We start from the raw sequence: 17,537 nt of genomic DNA on the forward strand, positions 1-17,537 counted from the left end.
TAAAAGATTCTAGTAATATGACGCACTTGTATAACAAATTGATGTTATGTAGGTTATTACTTAAAACATTTGTTACTTATTTTGGTTAAAGACCTTTAAGGTTACTTGTTCCACAGGTATTTAATGATTGCCCACTTGGCATCAGGCATTGTGTTGTTCATTGGGTTAATAAGATGAATGAGCATTATCTTTCTAAAATGAGAATCTAGCACTAGTGATTACAGACCTTTGTGATTGTAAATACAGATATAGGGTGATACTAAAAATAGAACAGGTAATTAGGAATGAGTGAAAAAGGCTTTAGAAAGGGAGTGGTGCTTGCTTTTGTTCTTGAAAGATGAGCTAAAAGTTCATTAGTGGAGCAGGGAAACAATGAGATTAAGAGTGGAAAGGCATTCCAAGCAAAAGATGCAGCATTGTTCTTTTTAGAAACTTGAAATATTGAGACTTGATATGGGGGCAGGCCAGTGGAGATTGGTAAGCAGGAACCCACATCAGGTAATGGAAAGTTTCATTTGCTAGGCTAAGGATTTGGGGCTTTATTCTGTGGAACCATTAAAGGTCTTTAAAAAGAAGTGTGATCAGATTTGGTTACATAGTGGAAGATGAGTTAAAGGACAAGATTAATTAGAAACTACTGAAATGTTCCAGAAGGGAAAATTATGAGGGCCTAACTTAGGGCAGTAGTAGTAGGGATGGAGACAATTTTTTGAAAGATGTTAAATAGTAGAATCAATAGGACTTGGGAATCTAACTGGATGAGATGGATTTGGTGGATATGTGGGGATGATTCCTTAAGGTTTCTGGGTTAGGCTGTGCCATTACCTAAGACAGTGAGTCCAGCAGCAGAAGATACTATATTCAGTTTGATCTTTGTTGATTTTGAGAAACCTGTGGGACAATTATGTGTTGATCTCCAGACCCAAATATCTAACTGTTTAGAAGGTCTCAGCTATGTAATCTGGTCTAGAAAGGCACAGTGTTTGTTTGTTTGTTTGTTTGTTTATTACAAACAATATAAATTTTATTAATTGGAATAAATAAATAAATTAAAAATTTCCAAAAGATTTGTCTATAACATATAAAGAACTTCTACAAATCAACAAGAAAAAGGTAAGACTACCTCCCAGTAAAAAAGGACAAAAGATTGGAATACACCCTTCATGGGGGAGGCTATTGAGATGACCAATGCACGTTTTAAAAAGTACTTAGCCTCTTTCATCAGAGAAATGCAAATTGATATTATGTCTTAGTATGGATCTCTTGGGTATTTATCCTACATGGAGTTTGTTGAGCTAAGCTCCTTGAATGTGATAGACTAATATTTTTCATCATGTTGGAAGTTTTCAGCCATATTTCTTTGAACATTCTTTCTCTTTGCTCTTGTGTTACCCCCATTGTATGTATGTTGGTACATTTGATGAGATCCCACAGATCTCTGAGACTCTTCATTTTTCTTTATTTTTTTCAGGAAGTGTTGAAGTAAAAATCAATAAGATACTGTTGGCACGCCCACTGTAGCAACTAATATATGATAATATTTTTTAAACTGGCAATACTAAATATTGAAGGCATGTAGAGAGGTGGAAACTCTCATACCTTGTCAGTAGGAATGAAAATTGGTAGCACTACTTTGGAAACGTGTTAGGCAATATGTTTTAAAGATGAACATACACATTCCTTTGTATGAGCCAGGGCTTGCCAGTAGATTTTTAGAAGAGTATTTAGAGCAGCATCATTCTTTTTTAGGTGTTGTCATTGTGTGTGTGTGTGTGTGTGTGTATGCATGTATGTGTTTTAATTAAGAAAAATAAGCATAATTTACGGGGCGCCTAGGTGGCTCATTTGGTTGAGTGTCCAACTTCGGCTCAGGTCATGATCTCATTTGTGGGTTTGAGCCCCGTATTAGGCTATGTGCTGTCAGCTCAGAATCTGGAGCCTGCTTCGAATTCTGTGTCTTCCTCCTCTCTACCCCTCCCCTGCTCGTGCTCTGTCTGTCTCTCTCTCAAAAATAAATAAACATTAAAAAAATTTAAGAAGAAAAATAAACAATTTATAACAGTAAAAGATGTGAATAAGCTGGTTTAAGACTAGACTGTATAAGACCTTGAATGTCATGCTGCTGCACACAGGTACTATGATAAAATCAAGAACTTAGATCAGTGTGACATTTTATTTTGTTTTATTTTATTTATTTATTTTTAGTGTGACATTTTAGTAGGGGGTTGGCTCAGGAGGTGGGGGAACCTGTCACTGATTGATTTGCTTTTTTATGAGGTATTTTATATTTTCTTCATGTGACCTTCAAAAGCAGTTTATGTATTTAGAATTTTAGTAGCTTTATTCTTAGCAGCTAAAAACTAGAAGCAACCCAAATTCTTTCCAAATAGAATAAAGAAAGAAATTGGGGTATATTCATATACTGAGATGCTACACAGCAATAATGAAAATGAATAAACTGCTACATATAACAATATAGATGAATCTCTTGAATATAATGTTGAACAAAGAAGCAGGGTATTAGTGCACATTATCATTTCATTCATATAAAATTTAAAAACAGGCAAAAGTAATCTATGGTTTTAACCATAGGATGGAGGTTACTTTTGGAGAGGAAGGTAGTAAACAATATTAGGAGGCATGGGAAGGTCTGGGGGTACTGATACTTTGTGAACATTTATTAAGCTGAATACTTATGTATAAGACAGATATGCATATACAACACACCCAGTACAATGGCAGTATTAGCTCTGAGAGAGGGAAACTGAAATAGATGCTACAGTCTTTGATGTCCTGTGGATAGTTAGTAGAAAGATGGGAACATGGGAAGGAGGGAGTCGCCAAAGAGCATAAACCACGAAGGAAGGGAGTTTTTGTTTATTGGTGAAAGTAAGGCCTGGAAGAGCACTGAGAAACAGGAGAGGGCTAGTGTTAAATAAGTCCATTTAACATGGAAAAATGGGCAACTTCTACTTTTAAAGAAGAACTAGATACCAGGGCAGTAGATAAAATATACAGGGCTGCTGAGTTACTTATTATCCAGTCAGTACCACCTGGGCAGCTTTTAAGAAAAAGATCCTGGATCCCACTCCAATATTCTTTTTCAGACATCTGTAGTGGAGGTAGGGATCTGTAATTCTTTTTTTTTTCTTTTTTTAACATTCATTTTTGAGAGACAGAGTGAGACAGAGCACGAGTAGGGGAGGGGCAGAGGGGCAGGGTGGACACAGAATCTGAAGCAGGCTCCAGGCTCTGAGCTGTCAGCACAGAGTCCAACACGGGGCTCGAACTCACAGACTGTGAGATCATGACCTGAGCCAAAGTCGGATGCTTAACAGATTGAATCACCCAGGTGCTCCAAGGAAACTGTAATTCTTTTTTTTTTTTTTAATTTTTTTTTTTTAATGTTTATTTATTTTTGGGACAGAGAGAGACAGAGCATGAACGGGGGAGGGGCAGAGAGACAGGGAGACACAGAATCGGAAGCAGGCTCCAGGCTCTGAGCCATCAGCCCAAAGCCCAACGCGGGGCTCAAACTCACGGACCGCGAGATGGTGACCTGAGCTGAAGTCGGACGCTTAACCAACTGAGCCACCCAGGCGCCCCAAGAAACTGTAATTCTTAAAACTCCTCAAATGCAGCCTGATTTGGAAACTTCCTAGTAAAGGAAAAGAGTTAAGATGTGTTCTTTTTTTTTTTTTAGTTATTTGTTTGTTTGTTTAAAATTCGCATCCAAGTTAGTTAGGATACAGTGCAATAATGATTTCAGGATGAGAATCCAGTGATTCATCACCTATGTGTAACATCCAGTGTTCATCCCAACAGTGTCTTCCTAAATGCCCCTTGCCTATTTAGCCCATCCCCGCACTCAAAATCCCTTCAGCAACCCTCAGTTTGTTCTCTGTATTTAAGAGTCTCTTATGTTTTTGTCCCCCTTACTGTTTTTATATTATTTTTGCTTCCCTTCCCTTATGTTCATCTGTTTTGTATCTTAAATTCCACGTATGAGTGAAGTGATACAATATTTGTCTTTCTCTAATTTCGCTTAGCATAATACCCTCTAGCCGAGCAATATTCCATTGTGTATACACACACACACCCCCTACATCTTTATCCATTCATCAGTAAGATGCAGTTTTAAAGTGGAGAGGGGATAGTTTTCTGCTTTTTTCTTTTTCTTTTTCTTAAGAGTTCAGCTTTTTCTTGAGTATGTCACAAAGGTTTAATCAAAAAGACTAAAGCCCATATCATCATCAGACTCCTCAGATTCTCCTTTCTTTGCTTTCACTTTCTTTTTTTTTTCCCCTTCTATCCACATTTCTATTTTATTCCTGTTGTAGATAGGTGTGTGTGGTTTTTTTAAGTAATTATTTAATTTAATTTAATTTAATTAATTTATTTATTTAACGTTTATTTATTTTTGGGACAGAGAGAGACAGAGCATGAACGGGGGAGGGGCAGAGAGAGAGGGAGACAAAGAATCGGAAACAGGCTCCAGGCTCCAAGCCATCAGCCCAGAGCCTGACGCGGGGCTCGAACTCACGGACCGCGAGATCGTGACCTGGCTGAAGTCGGACGCTTAACCGACTGCGCCACCCAGGCGCCCCTAATTTAATTTTTTTTTAATTGCAGTTCTTTGCTTCCACTTTCTTTTCCTCAGCTGGGGCAGCAGCATTAGAGGAGCCCAGACCTCCTGCTGGTGTAGCACCAGCTTCTGGGACAGGTCCACCAGCCCCTGCATTACAAATGAGGCTCCTAATGTTGACATTGACAGGGCCTTTGCAAACAAGCCTGGTCAGAAAGGTTTAACATTTATACTGACCGCCTTGATGAGGAGATTCCTCTTATCCTCCATGGTGTCATTGCAGGATGAGGGCCAAGTAGATCCAAGTGAGCTCCTGAGATACAGGCCATGGTACAGGTGAATGCTGAGTGGTGCTGCCAGGCATGGTGCTAGTCACCAAATGAAGTGAGAGCCTTCCTACAAAGGACCAAGCAGTTGTAGCAGTTTGAGGAAAAGGGGAGTTTTCTGCTCTTTTTAATAGGAGTTGCAGGGGGTACCAAGGCTGGGAAGAAAAATTTGCAGTAGGATGATAACCTCATAAAGAGGAAGAGGAAGAAGTTGGAAAAGGTGAGGATGTGAATATAGATGGAATATATATAAGTAGATAATTAGCTTGAAGCTTGTGAATAATTGGAACTTTTCTCCTAAGTTATTTCCTTCCAGATCTCTTTGAAAAACTCATGAATAGTCGGAACCTGGTTATTTTATGTTATTTTTATATTATCTATTTTAAGACTTTGTTGAATGTAACACTTTAAAATTTTAAGTTTCTTTAGAACATATTTAAATAGTTTTATTGAAGGAGGTCAGTTTAAACCACCATTTCTGTACCTGATATTTGCTAGGTATTTTAGTAGGCACTAGATACAAGTCCAGTGGTTTCTTTAGCTTAAGGTGCTTAGTCCAATATAGGTGATACAGATATCACATTGCTCATAGGTGTCCATACTGTGCATCAGTCATTAACAAGTTCAGTCTAGGGGTGTCTGGGTGGCTCAGTTGGTTAAGTGTCCTACTCTTGGTTTTGGCTCTAGTCATGATCTCACGGTTCAAGAATTTGAGCCCTGCGTTGGGCTCTGCGCTGTCAGCACAGAATATGCTTTGGATTCTCTCTCTCTCTCTCTATCTCTATTTCTATCTATCTCTTTATCTCTCCCTCTCTGACCCTACCACTCCCCTGCTCACTGTGTCTCTCTGTCTCTTTCAAAATAAATAAATAAACTTAAAAAGTTCAGTCTAAAAACTCCTCAAGAAGAGTACTGTTTTGGTGTCTAGTTTCTTGGGATCTGTGATACTGTGGGGATTTGTCTTTCTTTGACGATCACTGGGTTATGGGATATATTCTCCTTTTCCTCACCCTTATCTCCCTTATTGTGTATATTATATATGTTATCACCTTTTTATTTCTAGGCCTAAGGATGGGGTTGAGGGTTCCTCCAGAATTCTGGATAGTAATAAGGCCAGTGCTTAGTCACTGTGCTTCTGTATACCTCTCTGGCAGTCTGGTTTCTCCTTTCTGCTTCTCACCATGTTCTTACACCAACTCCTAAAAGACAGGTCCATAGACAAGTATTCAAACCACACTAACCAATTTACTTTTTCTTTTAATGATAATTAAATTCATGCAAATTTATAGCATGCATTTTCTTCATCTCTGTTTCTTTTGCAGGTAGTAACCATGGCTATCTGGGCGCCAGTAGCAGAATGTCAAGAAGAGCACATTTATGTTCTGCTGCTACCAGTAGTTTATTAGACATTGATCCGTTAATCTTAATACATTTGTTGGACCTTAAGGACCGGAGTAGTATGGAAAATTTGTGGAGCTTACAGCCTCGCCCTCCTGCTTCACTTTTGCAGCCCACAGGTAAAATATTAATAGTAATTTCCCTTTTTTCTGTGATTCTACAAACAAACTCTTCATTTTAATCCAAGTGTCTTATTTAAGTGTTGGAACACAGTATGTTTCTGTAGCAAGTTGATTTTTCATTATGTATTATAAAACATGACATTTAAAAAGAATAAATGAATTATCAGTTAAGTGAAAAAAATGAGATACAAAAAATTTTATATTGTATGATCCCATTATATGAAATTCTGAAAAAGTAAAACTGTGGTGAAAAAAACACATCAGTGGTTGCAGAGGGGCCAGGAAGGGAGAAAGAAGGGATCAGCTTAAATAACAAATGAGAAAACTGGGTGGGGGGGGGGTAATAAAAATCACGGAGTGGTAATAATTATTTGACTATATATATTTGTGGAAACTTGCCAAAATTAGTAAATTTTATTGAATACAAATTAATCACAAATTACAGTCATTTTAAAAATCAATCATATCCTTGTTCAAGTGGCCGGATTTTTTCTTCTTTTAAAAAATGACATTTAGGGGCGCCTGGGTGGCGCAGTCGGTTAAGCGTCCGACTTCAGCCAGGTCACGATCTCGCGGTCCGTGAGTTCGAGCCCCACGTCGGGCTCTGGGCTGCTGGCTCAGAGCCTGGAGCCTGTTTCCGATTCTGTGTCTCCCTCTCTCTCTGCCCCTCCCCTGTTCACGCTCTGTCTCTCTCTGTCCCCCAAATAAATAATGTTGGGAAAAAAAAATTTAAAAAAAAATGACATTTAGTGGCACCTGGGTGGCTCAGTCGGTTAGGTGTCCAACTTCAGCACAGATCAAGATCTCACAGTTTGTTGGTTTGAGCCCCTTGTTGGGCTCTGTGCTGACAGCTCAGAGCCTGGAGCCTGCTTCACATTCTGTGTCCTGCTCTCTCTCTCTCTGCCTCTCTCTCAAAAATGAATAAACATTAAAAAATTTTTAAAAAAGGACATTAATATAAATCAGGTTAAGTTTTTGGTTGTTATTGTTACATGATGTTTTTGCACAATAATGTCAAAATGTCTATTAGAATGTTTGTATATGATCTGGCATTTAGATTGTGTATGATTGACAGTTTGATTTATATGAAGTACTGTTGTCCTCTTTGTGAATGACTTAATAAGAGTTTTGCAGGACTCATTAATACCTTTTTTTTTTTTAACGTTTATTTATTATTGAGAGACAGAGAGAGACAGAGCATGAGCATGGGAGGGGCAGAGAGAGGAGTAGACACAGAATCTGAAGCAGGTTCCAGGCTCTAAGCTGTTAGCACAGAGCCCATCTCAGGTCTTGAATCCACAAACTGCGAGATCATGACCTGAGCTGAAGTCAGATGTTTAACCAACTGAGCCACTCAGGTGCCCCATAATACCCTAACTTGTAAGTGGAACTGTGTCTGAATTGAATATAAAAAAGATGGTTTTGTGCTTTGATGTTCAGTAGCCTAAAAATGCATACCAACTAGCATCAGTGTTTTATTTGCCTCAAAACATATACCAACTAGCATCAGTGTTTTATTTGCAGAGGTTATTTGTTAAAGAGAAGTTACATCTGTATTACTGTAATGTGATGTATACCCACACATATTAGATGTGTTGTCAAACCTGGAGGTTTTGAAACTCTCAGGCCTACTTATTTTGAACAGCTAAGGATTTACCTTTAAATGCCATGTTTTAAAAACCATTTTTGTTAGCTTTCTAAAATGTACTCAGTATTTTCCTGCCTTTTTATTTTTATTATTTTTTTTTCAACGTTTTTATTTATTTTTGGGACAGAGAGAGAGCATGAACGGGGGAGGGGCAGAGAGAGAGGGAGACACAGAATCGGAAACAGGCTCCAGGCTCTGAGCCATCAGCCCAGAGCCCGACGCGGGGCTCGAACTCACGGACCGCGAGATCGTGACCTGGCTGAAGTCGGACGCTTAACCGACTGCGCCACCCAGGCGCCCCTCCTGCCTTTTTAAACAGTAGTAGTATACAAATCAAATATCAGTGATTTAGAACAGTGATTTTGATGCTTCTTTATTTATTTTTTTTTTTAATTTTTTTTTCAACGTTTTTTATTTATTTTTTGGGACAGAGAGAGACAGAGCATGAACGGGGGAGGGGCAGAGAGAGAGGGAGACAAAGAATCGGAAACAGGCTCCAGGCTCCGAGCCATCAGCCCAGAGCCTGATGCGGGGCTCGAACTCACGGACCGCGAGATCGTGACCTGGCTGAAGTCGGACGCTTAACCGACTGCGCCACCCACGCGCCCCTTGATGCTTCTTTAAAACAACAGAACTCATTTTTCAAAGTGTGAGGCAGAGCTTTGATGTAGAAAACACCTAGAACTGCTCTAGTTGGAGGGTGAACTCAGAGACTGGATTATTTAGGCCTCTTTTTTTTTTTTTTTTTTTTAAACGTGTATTTATTTTTGAGAGACGGATGTGGGCAGAGAGAAAGGGAGACACAGAATCTGAAGCTCTGAGGTGTCAATACAGAACCCGACACAGGGCTTGAACTCAGGACCATGAGATCATGACCTGAGCTGAAGTTGAATGCTTAACTGACTGAACCATCCAGGCACCCCTAGGCCTCTTTCTTTCTAAGGTATACTCTGGGAAGTCTGGATCCTCAATTTCAAAGATTGTCTCCAGTTATGTTATGAAATACTTGTCTTTTATCTGTGATCCAAGTACATTTTGTATTATACTTGCATTTTTATAAAACTTAATCACACTATATAATTTTACATTTTTTTCTGTGATATTTTTATTGTAGAAAATTTGGAAAATACAGAAAATTGCAAAGAAAATAAAAATCACATATAGTTCTTGTGATCAAAGAAATAGCTTTAAAAAAAAAGAAAAGAAAACACCTTGGTAAGGGTTTTGCTTAAATTACAGCCAGTGTTACTTGCAGTGACCTAGTGGAACAGACAAGTTATGATTCTGCAGGTAGATGTAACTTTTTTGAAGGTAGGTAACTTTTTTGCAGGAAACTGCAGGTAACTGCAGGTTACTGCAGGTAACTTTTTTGAAGGAAATTTTAGTACTAGGTTTAAAATACCTCTATCCTTTGGGACTCCTGGATGGCTCAGTTGGTTAAGCTTCCAACTCTTGATTATGACTAAGGTCATGATCTCATGGTTTGTGAGTTCAAGCCCGCATCGTGCTCCACACTGACAGTACCAGCCTGCTTGGGATTCTCTCTCTCTGTGTCTCTCTCTCTCTCTTCCTCCCTCCCTCCCTCCCTCTATCTGCCCCCCCCCCAAATAAATACATACAATGATACATACATACATAAATAAATAAAATACCTCTATCCTTCAATGCTTATTTTCACTTCTAGGAGTATATCCGAAATAGAAAACAGTCAGAGTTGTTTGAAAATATCCAACAATGTAGTTATGTCTGAAAAATTATAGCTTAACTGTGTGTATTTTATAGACAGGTGAAATCATGTTTTTGAAAAACATTCAACATCAATGGAAAAATGAATATACACTATTAACAGAATAAGATCTTTGTTATCAAAAATAAGTTTTCTATGTAAAATTAATAATATAAATGAAATGATCTGAGTTTCCAATCCAGGTGATCAAAATGCTGATGATGAGGAAGGGGGAACAGTAGAGAGGAAGAGCAAATCTTTAAATATCTACATGCCAGTGGGTATCAAAATAGAGATGCCTATTAGATACCTAAAAATTAAGAAGCGGAATATAGGCAGTTATTTGCCTAGAGGTGATACTGGATAATTAAAACTAAATGAGTTAGATTGTAGAAGAGGGAGTTTTAAGAAAATTTTAACAGGAAGAGGGCCTGGGATGATTATGGTGAACATCTGTTTTTACTAAGTGTGTGGAAGATGAACCAGATTAAAGAACCTTTGGAAAGGAAAGAAACCAAGAAAATAGAAGTCATGGAAACTAACTGAAGATAACCTATATGAGAGGATATGAAAAGCTAACATTGCAGATAGATCCAACCTTCTTTTTAATTAAAATGCTTGTTTCGGTTTCAGTGTTTATTTTGTTTATTCAGTTATTTCTTTGCTTATTTTCTTCTCTTTTTTTTAAAATTAATTAATTAATTTTTTAATTTACATCCAAGTTAGCATATAATGCAGCAAGGATTTCAGGAGTAGATTCCAGTGATTTATTCTTTCTTTCTTAATCTGTGTACCTTTCATTTTCTTTCTTTTTCTTTCTTTCTCTCTCTCTCTTTCTTTCCCCTTCCTTCCTTCCTTCCTTCCTTCCTTCCTTCCTTCCTTCCTTCCTTCCTTCCTTCCTTCCTTCCTTCCTTCCTTCATCTTACTGCATTAGCTAGGACTTCCAGTAAAGTGGTGAAAAGGAGTGGTGAAGGGGAACATCCTTACCTTGTTCCTGATTTTGGTGGGAAAGCTTTGAGGTTTTCACCATTAAGTATGATGTTAGCTATAGGTTTTTCATAGCTATTCTTTATCAAATTGAGAACACTTTCCTCTATTCTGGTTTACTAGGAGTTTTGTTTCTTTAAAAAAAAAATTTTTAATGTTTATTTTTGAGAGAGAGAGAGCACGAGCGAGCATGAGTGGGGGAGGGGCAGAGAGAGGGGGAGACATAGAATCTGAAGCAGGCTCCGGGCTCTGAGATGTCAGGACAGAGCCCGATTCAGGGCTCGAACTCATGAACCGCGAGATCATGACCTGAGCTGAAGTCCGATGCTCAACCGACTAAGCCACCCAGGCACCCCTGTTTGTTTTTTTAAAGTTTATTTATTTTTGAGAGCGACAGAGACATCGTGAGTGGGGGAGGGGCAGGGGGAATCCTAAGCAGGCTCCGTGCTGTCAGCACAGAGCCCAATGTGAAGCTTGAAGTCGAAACTGAGACGACCTGAGCCAAAACCAAGAGTTGGTTACTTAACTGACTGAGCCACCCAAGTGCCCAAAGAGTTGTTTTTTGTTTTTGTTTTTAAATTCATGAATGGGTATTGGATTTTGTCAAATGCTTTTTCTGCATCTATTGATACAATGTGATGCTTTACATTATTTTCGAATGTCAAACCGGCATATCTGGGATAAATCCCACTTAATTGTGGTATATAATCCTTTTTATATACACTGTAAGATTTAATTTGCTAATGTTTTGTTGATGGGTTTTTTTTTTTTGTCTCTATTCATGAAAGATACTGGTCTGTAGTTTTCTTGTAATGTCTTTGATTTTGATATTAGAGTAATGCCTCGTAGATTGGGTTTGGAAGTATTCCCTCTTCCTTGGAAGTATTCCCTACTTATATTCTTGGAGATAATAGAAGGTGGATGTAGGCCTCTTCAGATTATCTATTTCTTCTTCGGTTTTTGGCAGATTGTCTTTCAAGGTATTGGTCCATTACATCTAAGTTATCAAAAATTTGTTGGCATAAAGTTGTCCATAGTATTCCTTTATTTTCCTTTCATTCTTTCAGTACATATTGAGTGAACCTATTATGTATCAGACTCGCTGCAGGTTCATGTTCTTAAAAACATCATACTGTACTGTAGAAGCATTTTAAGAGGTATCAATCAGGGTATGAATTACAGATAATATATTTGAACCAGATTTTATGGTACATGTAGTGGTGAGTAGAAATAGAAAGTCAGACAGGGTTATTCCATGGAAGGTGTTGCATGCCTAGTCTGAGGAATGATGCATAGTGGGCTTTGAGAAGCCAGTTGCAGTTTAGGAGTGGTTTGATTCAAGCTGCTTTTTAGAAGGCTGGCAATGCCCAGAAAACTATCAGAAATGGAAGCTTAATGAGGCTATTATTGTAGAAGTTTATTTCAGTGGTTCCTAGTATGAGAGGGCAAATTCATACATTTCTGGATATTTTCTCAGTCATCGTATACGCAAAAATACGTAGATCTGAGATCTTCAGAATCTTTTGACATTATAAAAGTTCTACTTAACTTCTAAGGAATACATCAATCTACTCTCTATATAATTAAGATTTTATTTGTAGCATGGCAATGGTAGTATGTGGAATCTTGTGAAGTTACAATTACAGGGCTTGGCAATTGAGTGGAATGTGCTAATGATTCTGAAAAAGCTTAGGTGAGCAGAATGGTGGTAGCATTGAGTGATGCTGAAATCTGGAGAAGCTTTAAAGAACTATCAGTCTTGAAGGCCATAACTGAATGATAAGAAAGAATGGTTACAGATGAGATTCTCAATTCTAATTAACCTTGTAACTTGGCACATTCAGGAAAGCTTCTTATTTTCAGCGCAGTAACTTTCTTTAAATTGTCAGGTTCCTGTGGTGTAAGATCCCATTACACTTTCCTGTCTTGGCAGTTATCACATGGTACTGAAATAGATTATTTTTCATTTTTCCAGCTGGACTGAGAGCTTTGTGAGAGCAAAGACTGAGGGTTTGTCTTGTTCACTGTTCTATGTCCTGTCCAGCACAGTGCCTAGCATTTCAAACAATCTTGGTAGTTGTTTGATTATCAGCTGATGGAGGTTTGTTTAATTTTTTTTTTTTTTATTTTCCCATTTGGGATTTTTACTTTTTAAAGTTCTTGTCAGTTTCTAGTAATAATAAACTGGGCCATGTGGGTTAATACAGATTTTCATATTTAAGTCCATGTAGATGTGGGGTACTAGATTTTGTTTAGGAAAACATTTTGAAATATCTTGTGGAGCTCTTGGGTGGCTCAGTTGGGTAAGCTGACTTGGTTAATTGTCTGACTTTTGATTTTGACTCAGGTCATGATCTCACGGTTCTTGAGATCAACCCCTAAGTCACGGGCTCTGTGCTGACAGTGTGGAGCCTTCTTGGGATTCTCTCTCTCTCTCCCCCTCTCTCTGCCCTTCCTCTGTGCTCTCTCTCTCTCGCTCTCTCTCTCTCTCTCTCTCTCTCAGGATCCTCTGTCCCCCTCTCTGCCCCTCCTTTGCTTGCTCTCTCAAAAATAAATAAATAAAAATTGTGAATATCTTGTGCCATAAGCTGTTCAGCCTGGAATACAAAGATCACTAAGATGTTATCTCTACCCTTTGGTTTTTCAGTCTGTATGTTTGTCTTTCTTACTATAATGTGTAAAGTGCTGTAGTAGAAGTATACTCTTAAGTATTATAAAAAATTGGGTCAGAATTGATTTGGAAGAAGTGAGGCAATTGGTGGTTTAGGTGCCTAAAGAAGTAGACATTTCAGATTTCATCTGATGGGCTTGAGTTAACAGAGGGAGCACCGGAAATAGGACATGTGAAAAGCATAAGGGGATATAGCATTGCCTATGTATTACAGAGTTGCAGGTAATACCAAAACATTGGAATATGTTTGGGGTAGAGGTAGGAGATAAAACCACTGAGAGGTAGGGTAGAATCAGATAATGGGCCTCGTGTTCCACGCTGGTGCTTTCATGAATGATTGTCAGCAGGAAAGCAATAGAAAATAATAACTGATTTGGGTTTTAGAAAACATTTCTGACATCCTGGTGGAAAGGGGTTGGATGGAGGATTACACCACAGAGTGCTTTCACAAACATTGTGTCTTCTGAGCCTCATGACAGCCCTGTTATGTGTATATTATTGTCTTCATTTTACAAGTAAATAATGGACTCAGAAGTTGGTGGACTTAGAGAAAGTTACAGCAACTAAATGGTAGATTTGAGACTAAATCCTAGATTTCTAAAATCTGTCCTTACTTAGCTCATTTATAAAATGGAGATAATAATAGTATTTAGTTACCTCAGAGGACTGATATGAGAGGATTAAATGACTTAATTTCCTTAAAATATCTGACATTCAGTAAGCTCTTTATGGATGTTTCTTAAATAAACAAAGACAGTAAAATCTCCCTATCAAGATAGAAAATCTTTCTCAGAAGCACTTCCACCCCAGACTTTTGGCTGGCTGAGTGATGTACCCACCCTAAACACTGTCAGAAGAATGAACCAGTTCTAGACTCTCGTATGTCCTGGGGCCAAAGGAGGGATCTAACCTCCCTGAGCACATTGCTGCCTACTGCCTGATACCTGAACACAATCTGAGTCCTTTCTGCAAGGTAGAAGTAGGGGATTGGCTGTCGAACACATTACAGTGTTTACTTTCTACAGCACTTCATCTTCTATACTAGAAGGCAGGCTGTTTCAGCTGTCATTCCTGCTAATAAAGGACGTGTTCTTTTCTATTTAGTGGCTATTGGTCCCCCATTTTTGTTTTTTTTTAGGTGGGGGGTAAGGCTTGGTTTCTTTTTGCTTTGAGTCTGTCATAACATTCTTTGATTTTCAAAATATTGATATCTTTTTCCTTTCTGCAGTAGAAAGTCTGTAGTTTCCTTACTTATACCTCTATTTTAATATTTGAGGAGTGGGATGGGTGAAAAACAACTACTTTGGGAAGAGAGAAAACTTTAGAAGCTGCAAAGACTGATGGGGAAGTATTTTATGTTGTTCTATGGCACTTAGTAGCTGTAATTACACTGGAAACCTTCTTAGACTTAGATGGAATATATATTTTTTTATATACTATGTATAGCAGATTTGACTACTTAATTTGGATTCTAGGTTTTTGGGTTCTTTTTTTTTTTCATTTTTGTCAGTTATGAAGATGATAAAAGCTCAGCATAGGAAATTTGAGAAAAATGGAGAAGTATAAAGAAGAAAGCACAGGCAGGCAATAAGGCAGCTTTTTTAAACTTTTAGAATTAGATAACTATTCTGATTTGAATGATTATATTGTGATCCAGACTCTAACTTTGAAGGTATGGATAAAATTAGGATACTTGGATCTATCTTTATTTTCATTAATGGAATTTAATGCATGCTTTTAATTGTTGATTCCACCAAAGCACCTTAGCTTTTTACACCTCAAGTTTGCATATATTGACTGTATGATAGAACGATTTAATAGAAGTGTCTATTAACATGACTTACAACTTTCTGTCTAAAGCATCATATTCTCGAAAAGATAAAGACCAAAGGAAGCAGCAGGCAATGTGGCGAGTTCCCTCTGATTTAAAGATGCTAAAAAGACTCAAAACTCAAATGGCTGAAGTTCGATGTATGAAAACTGATGTAAAGAATACACTTTCAGAAATCAAAGGCAGCAATGCTGCTTCCGGAGACATGCAGGCAAGCCTTTTTTCTGCTGACCAGGCAGCTCTGGCTGCATGTGGAACCGAAAACTCTGGCAGATTACAGGATTTGGGAATGGAGCTCTTGGCAAAGTCATCAATTGCTGGTTGTTACATACGAAACTGTAAGTGGAAAAGATCCTATTAGTGTCATTTCTCTGTGTGTCATTTGGGAAGCTAGAGGATGGGTTATTTTTAGAATAATAATATTTAAACACCTCTCTTATAATGACTTAAGACTACAAATACATATAGCCTTTTTTCCCATTCAGAACTGACTGTAGATTTTCTATATAGAGCTAATATTTCTTTTTTTTTTTTTTTAACGTTCATTTATTTTTGACAGAGCATGAGCGGGGGAGGGGCAGAGAGAGAGGGAGACACAGAATCAGAAGCAGGCTCCAGGCTCTGAGCTGTCAGCACAGAGCCCGACGCGGGGCTCGAGCTCACAGACCATGAGATCGTGACCTGAGCTGAAGTCAGACGCTCAACCAACTGAGCCACCCAGGTGCCCCAAGAGCTAATATTTCTTGATTGAATATTCTGTGCTGGACAGCAAACAAGACAGAATACTTAACCTCTTGGATCTTACATTCATAAATTCATGTGGTGGAAATTGGACATTAAAACGTGTAGACAAGTAAAGATAATTTCAGTTAGTAAAAAGTGCTGTGAAGGAAACAGGAATGGGATAGGAAGATGAGGAGTGTGCTGCTTAGGTTAGGGAAGTAAGAGAAAGTCTCTGAGGAGGCAGCTTTTGAACTGAGACCTAAAGGTTGAGAAGGTGGCAGCCATGCAAAGATCTGTGGGAAGCATTTTTCAGGGTAAACAGAACAGAAGATGCGGATTCACTGATACAGGATTTGCTCCGCATATTTGAATACTTGAAGGAAGACCAGTATGGTTGAATATGATAAACAAAGCAGAAGGGAGAATACTAGGGGATAAGTCAGAGAGGTAGGCAGGATCTAGATCAGATAGGGCCTTGTAAGACCTAGATAGGAGTTTTACTCTGATTTTAGAAGCAAGTCTCTAGAGAATGAAAATCGAGGTGGTGGGGGGATGGCAGTGGCATTTATGATCTGATTTACCTTTTTTTTTTTTTTTAATTTTTTTTTTTCAACGTTTATTTATTTTTGGGACAGAGAGAGACAGAGCATGAACGGGGGAGGGGCAGAGAGAGAGGGAGACACAGAATCGGAAACAGGCTCCAGGCTCTGAGCCATCAGCCCAGAGCCCGACGCGGGGCTCGAACTCCCGGACCGCGAGATCGTGACCTGGCTGAAGTCGGACGCTTAACCGACTGCGCCACCCAGGCGCCCCTGATTTACCTTTTACAAAGATTACTTTGCTTGTTGTATGGAGAAAGGTCTAAAAGGGGTTGAGAGTGTATATGAAATATGGTGACCTATTCTGGAGTTACTGCAGTGGAGAAGTGGACTTGCTCATTTTCTAGCAGCCCTTCTTGACTGGGGTTCCTATCTTTCTTAATTCTCTGAAGGGTGGTACATAACTATTACTATTCTAGATACATAGGAGAGAAATTAGTTCATTACATACAATGGATATTTTGGACCAAGAAGACTCTGTTCTCCACTCACAACCCTGGTGTGGAAAGGCTGGATAGTTTGTAGGGAAAGAAAAAAAACTAAGAATGATATTTAAGTTTTTGTCCTAAGCAACTTAGTGACTGATGCTATCATTAATTTAGGAAATAAGGAAAAAGCTGGTGTAGGAGTTGGGGGAGGTGGTGGCAGGAAATTTGGAATTCTTGTTTAAACATTCTAGGTTTTTTTTTTTGGCTTTTTTTTTTTTTTTTTTTTTTTTCAACGTTTTTTTTGGGACAGAGAGAGACAGAGCATGAACGGGGGAGGGGCAGAGAGAGAGGGAGACACAGAATCGGAAACAGCCTCCAGGCTCCGAGCCATCAGCCCAGAGCCTGACGCGGGGCTCGAACTCACGGAGCGCGAGATCGTGACCTGGCTGAAGTCGGACGCTCAACTGACTGCGCCACCCAGGCGCCCCTGAAC

General features: G+C 38.7%; 1 protein-coding gene across 5 annotated transcripts in view; it reads left to right on the forward strand.

Moving 5' to 3' along the window:
* Positions 1-17,537, forward strand: part of TRIM37 (tripartite motif containing 37) — a 147,329-nt gene that overhangs the window by 85,444 nt on the left and 44,348 nt on the right. For 4 of the 5 annotated variants that reach the window (XM_011289105.4, XM_011289104.4, XM_003996626.6 and 1 more), the window contains exons 18-19: positions 6,234-6,428; positions 15,324-15,632. In XM_011289105.4, the coding sequence (XP_011287407.1) occupies positions 6,234-6,428; positions 15,324-15,632 (504 nt within the window). The remainder of the gene's footprint in view (positions 1-6,233; positions 6,429-15,323; positions 15,633-17,537) is intronic. The other variant, XM_045044727.1, reaches the window with a different exon arrangement.

The sequence above is a fragment of the Felis catus genome, chromosome E1, assembly GCF_018350175.1.
Source record: "Felis catus isolate Fca126 chromosome E1, F.catus_Fca126_mat1.0, whole genome shotgun sequence".
In the NCBI taxonomy this organism is placed as follows: Eukaryota; Metazoa; Chordata; class Mammalia; order Carnivora; family Felidae; genus Felis; species Felis catus.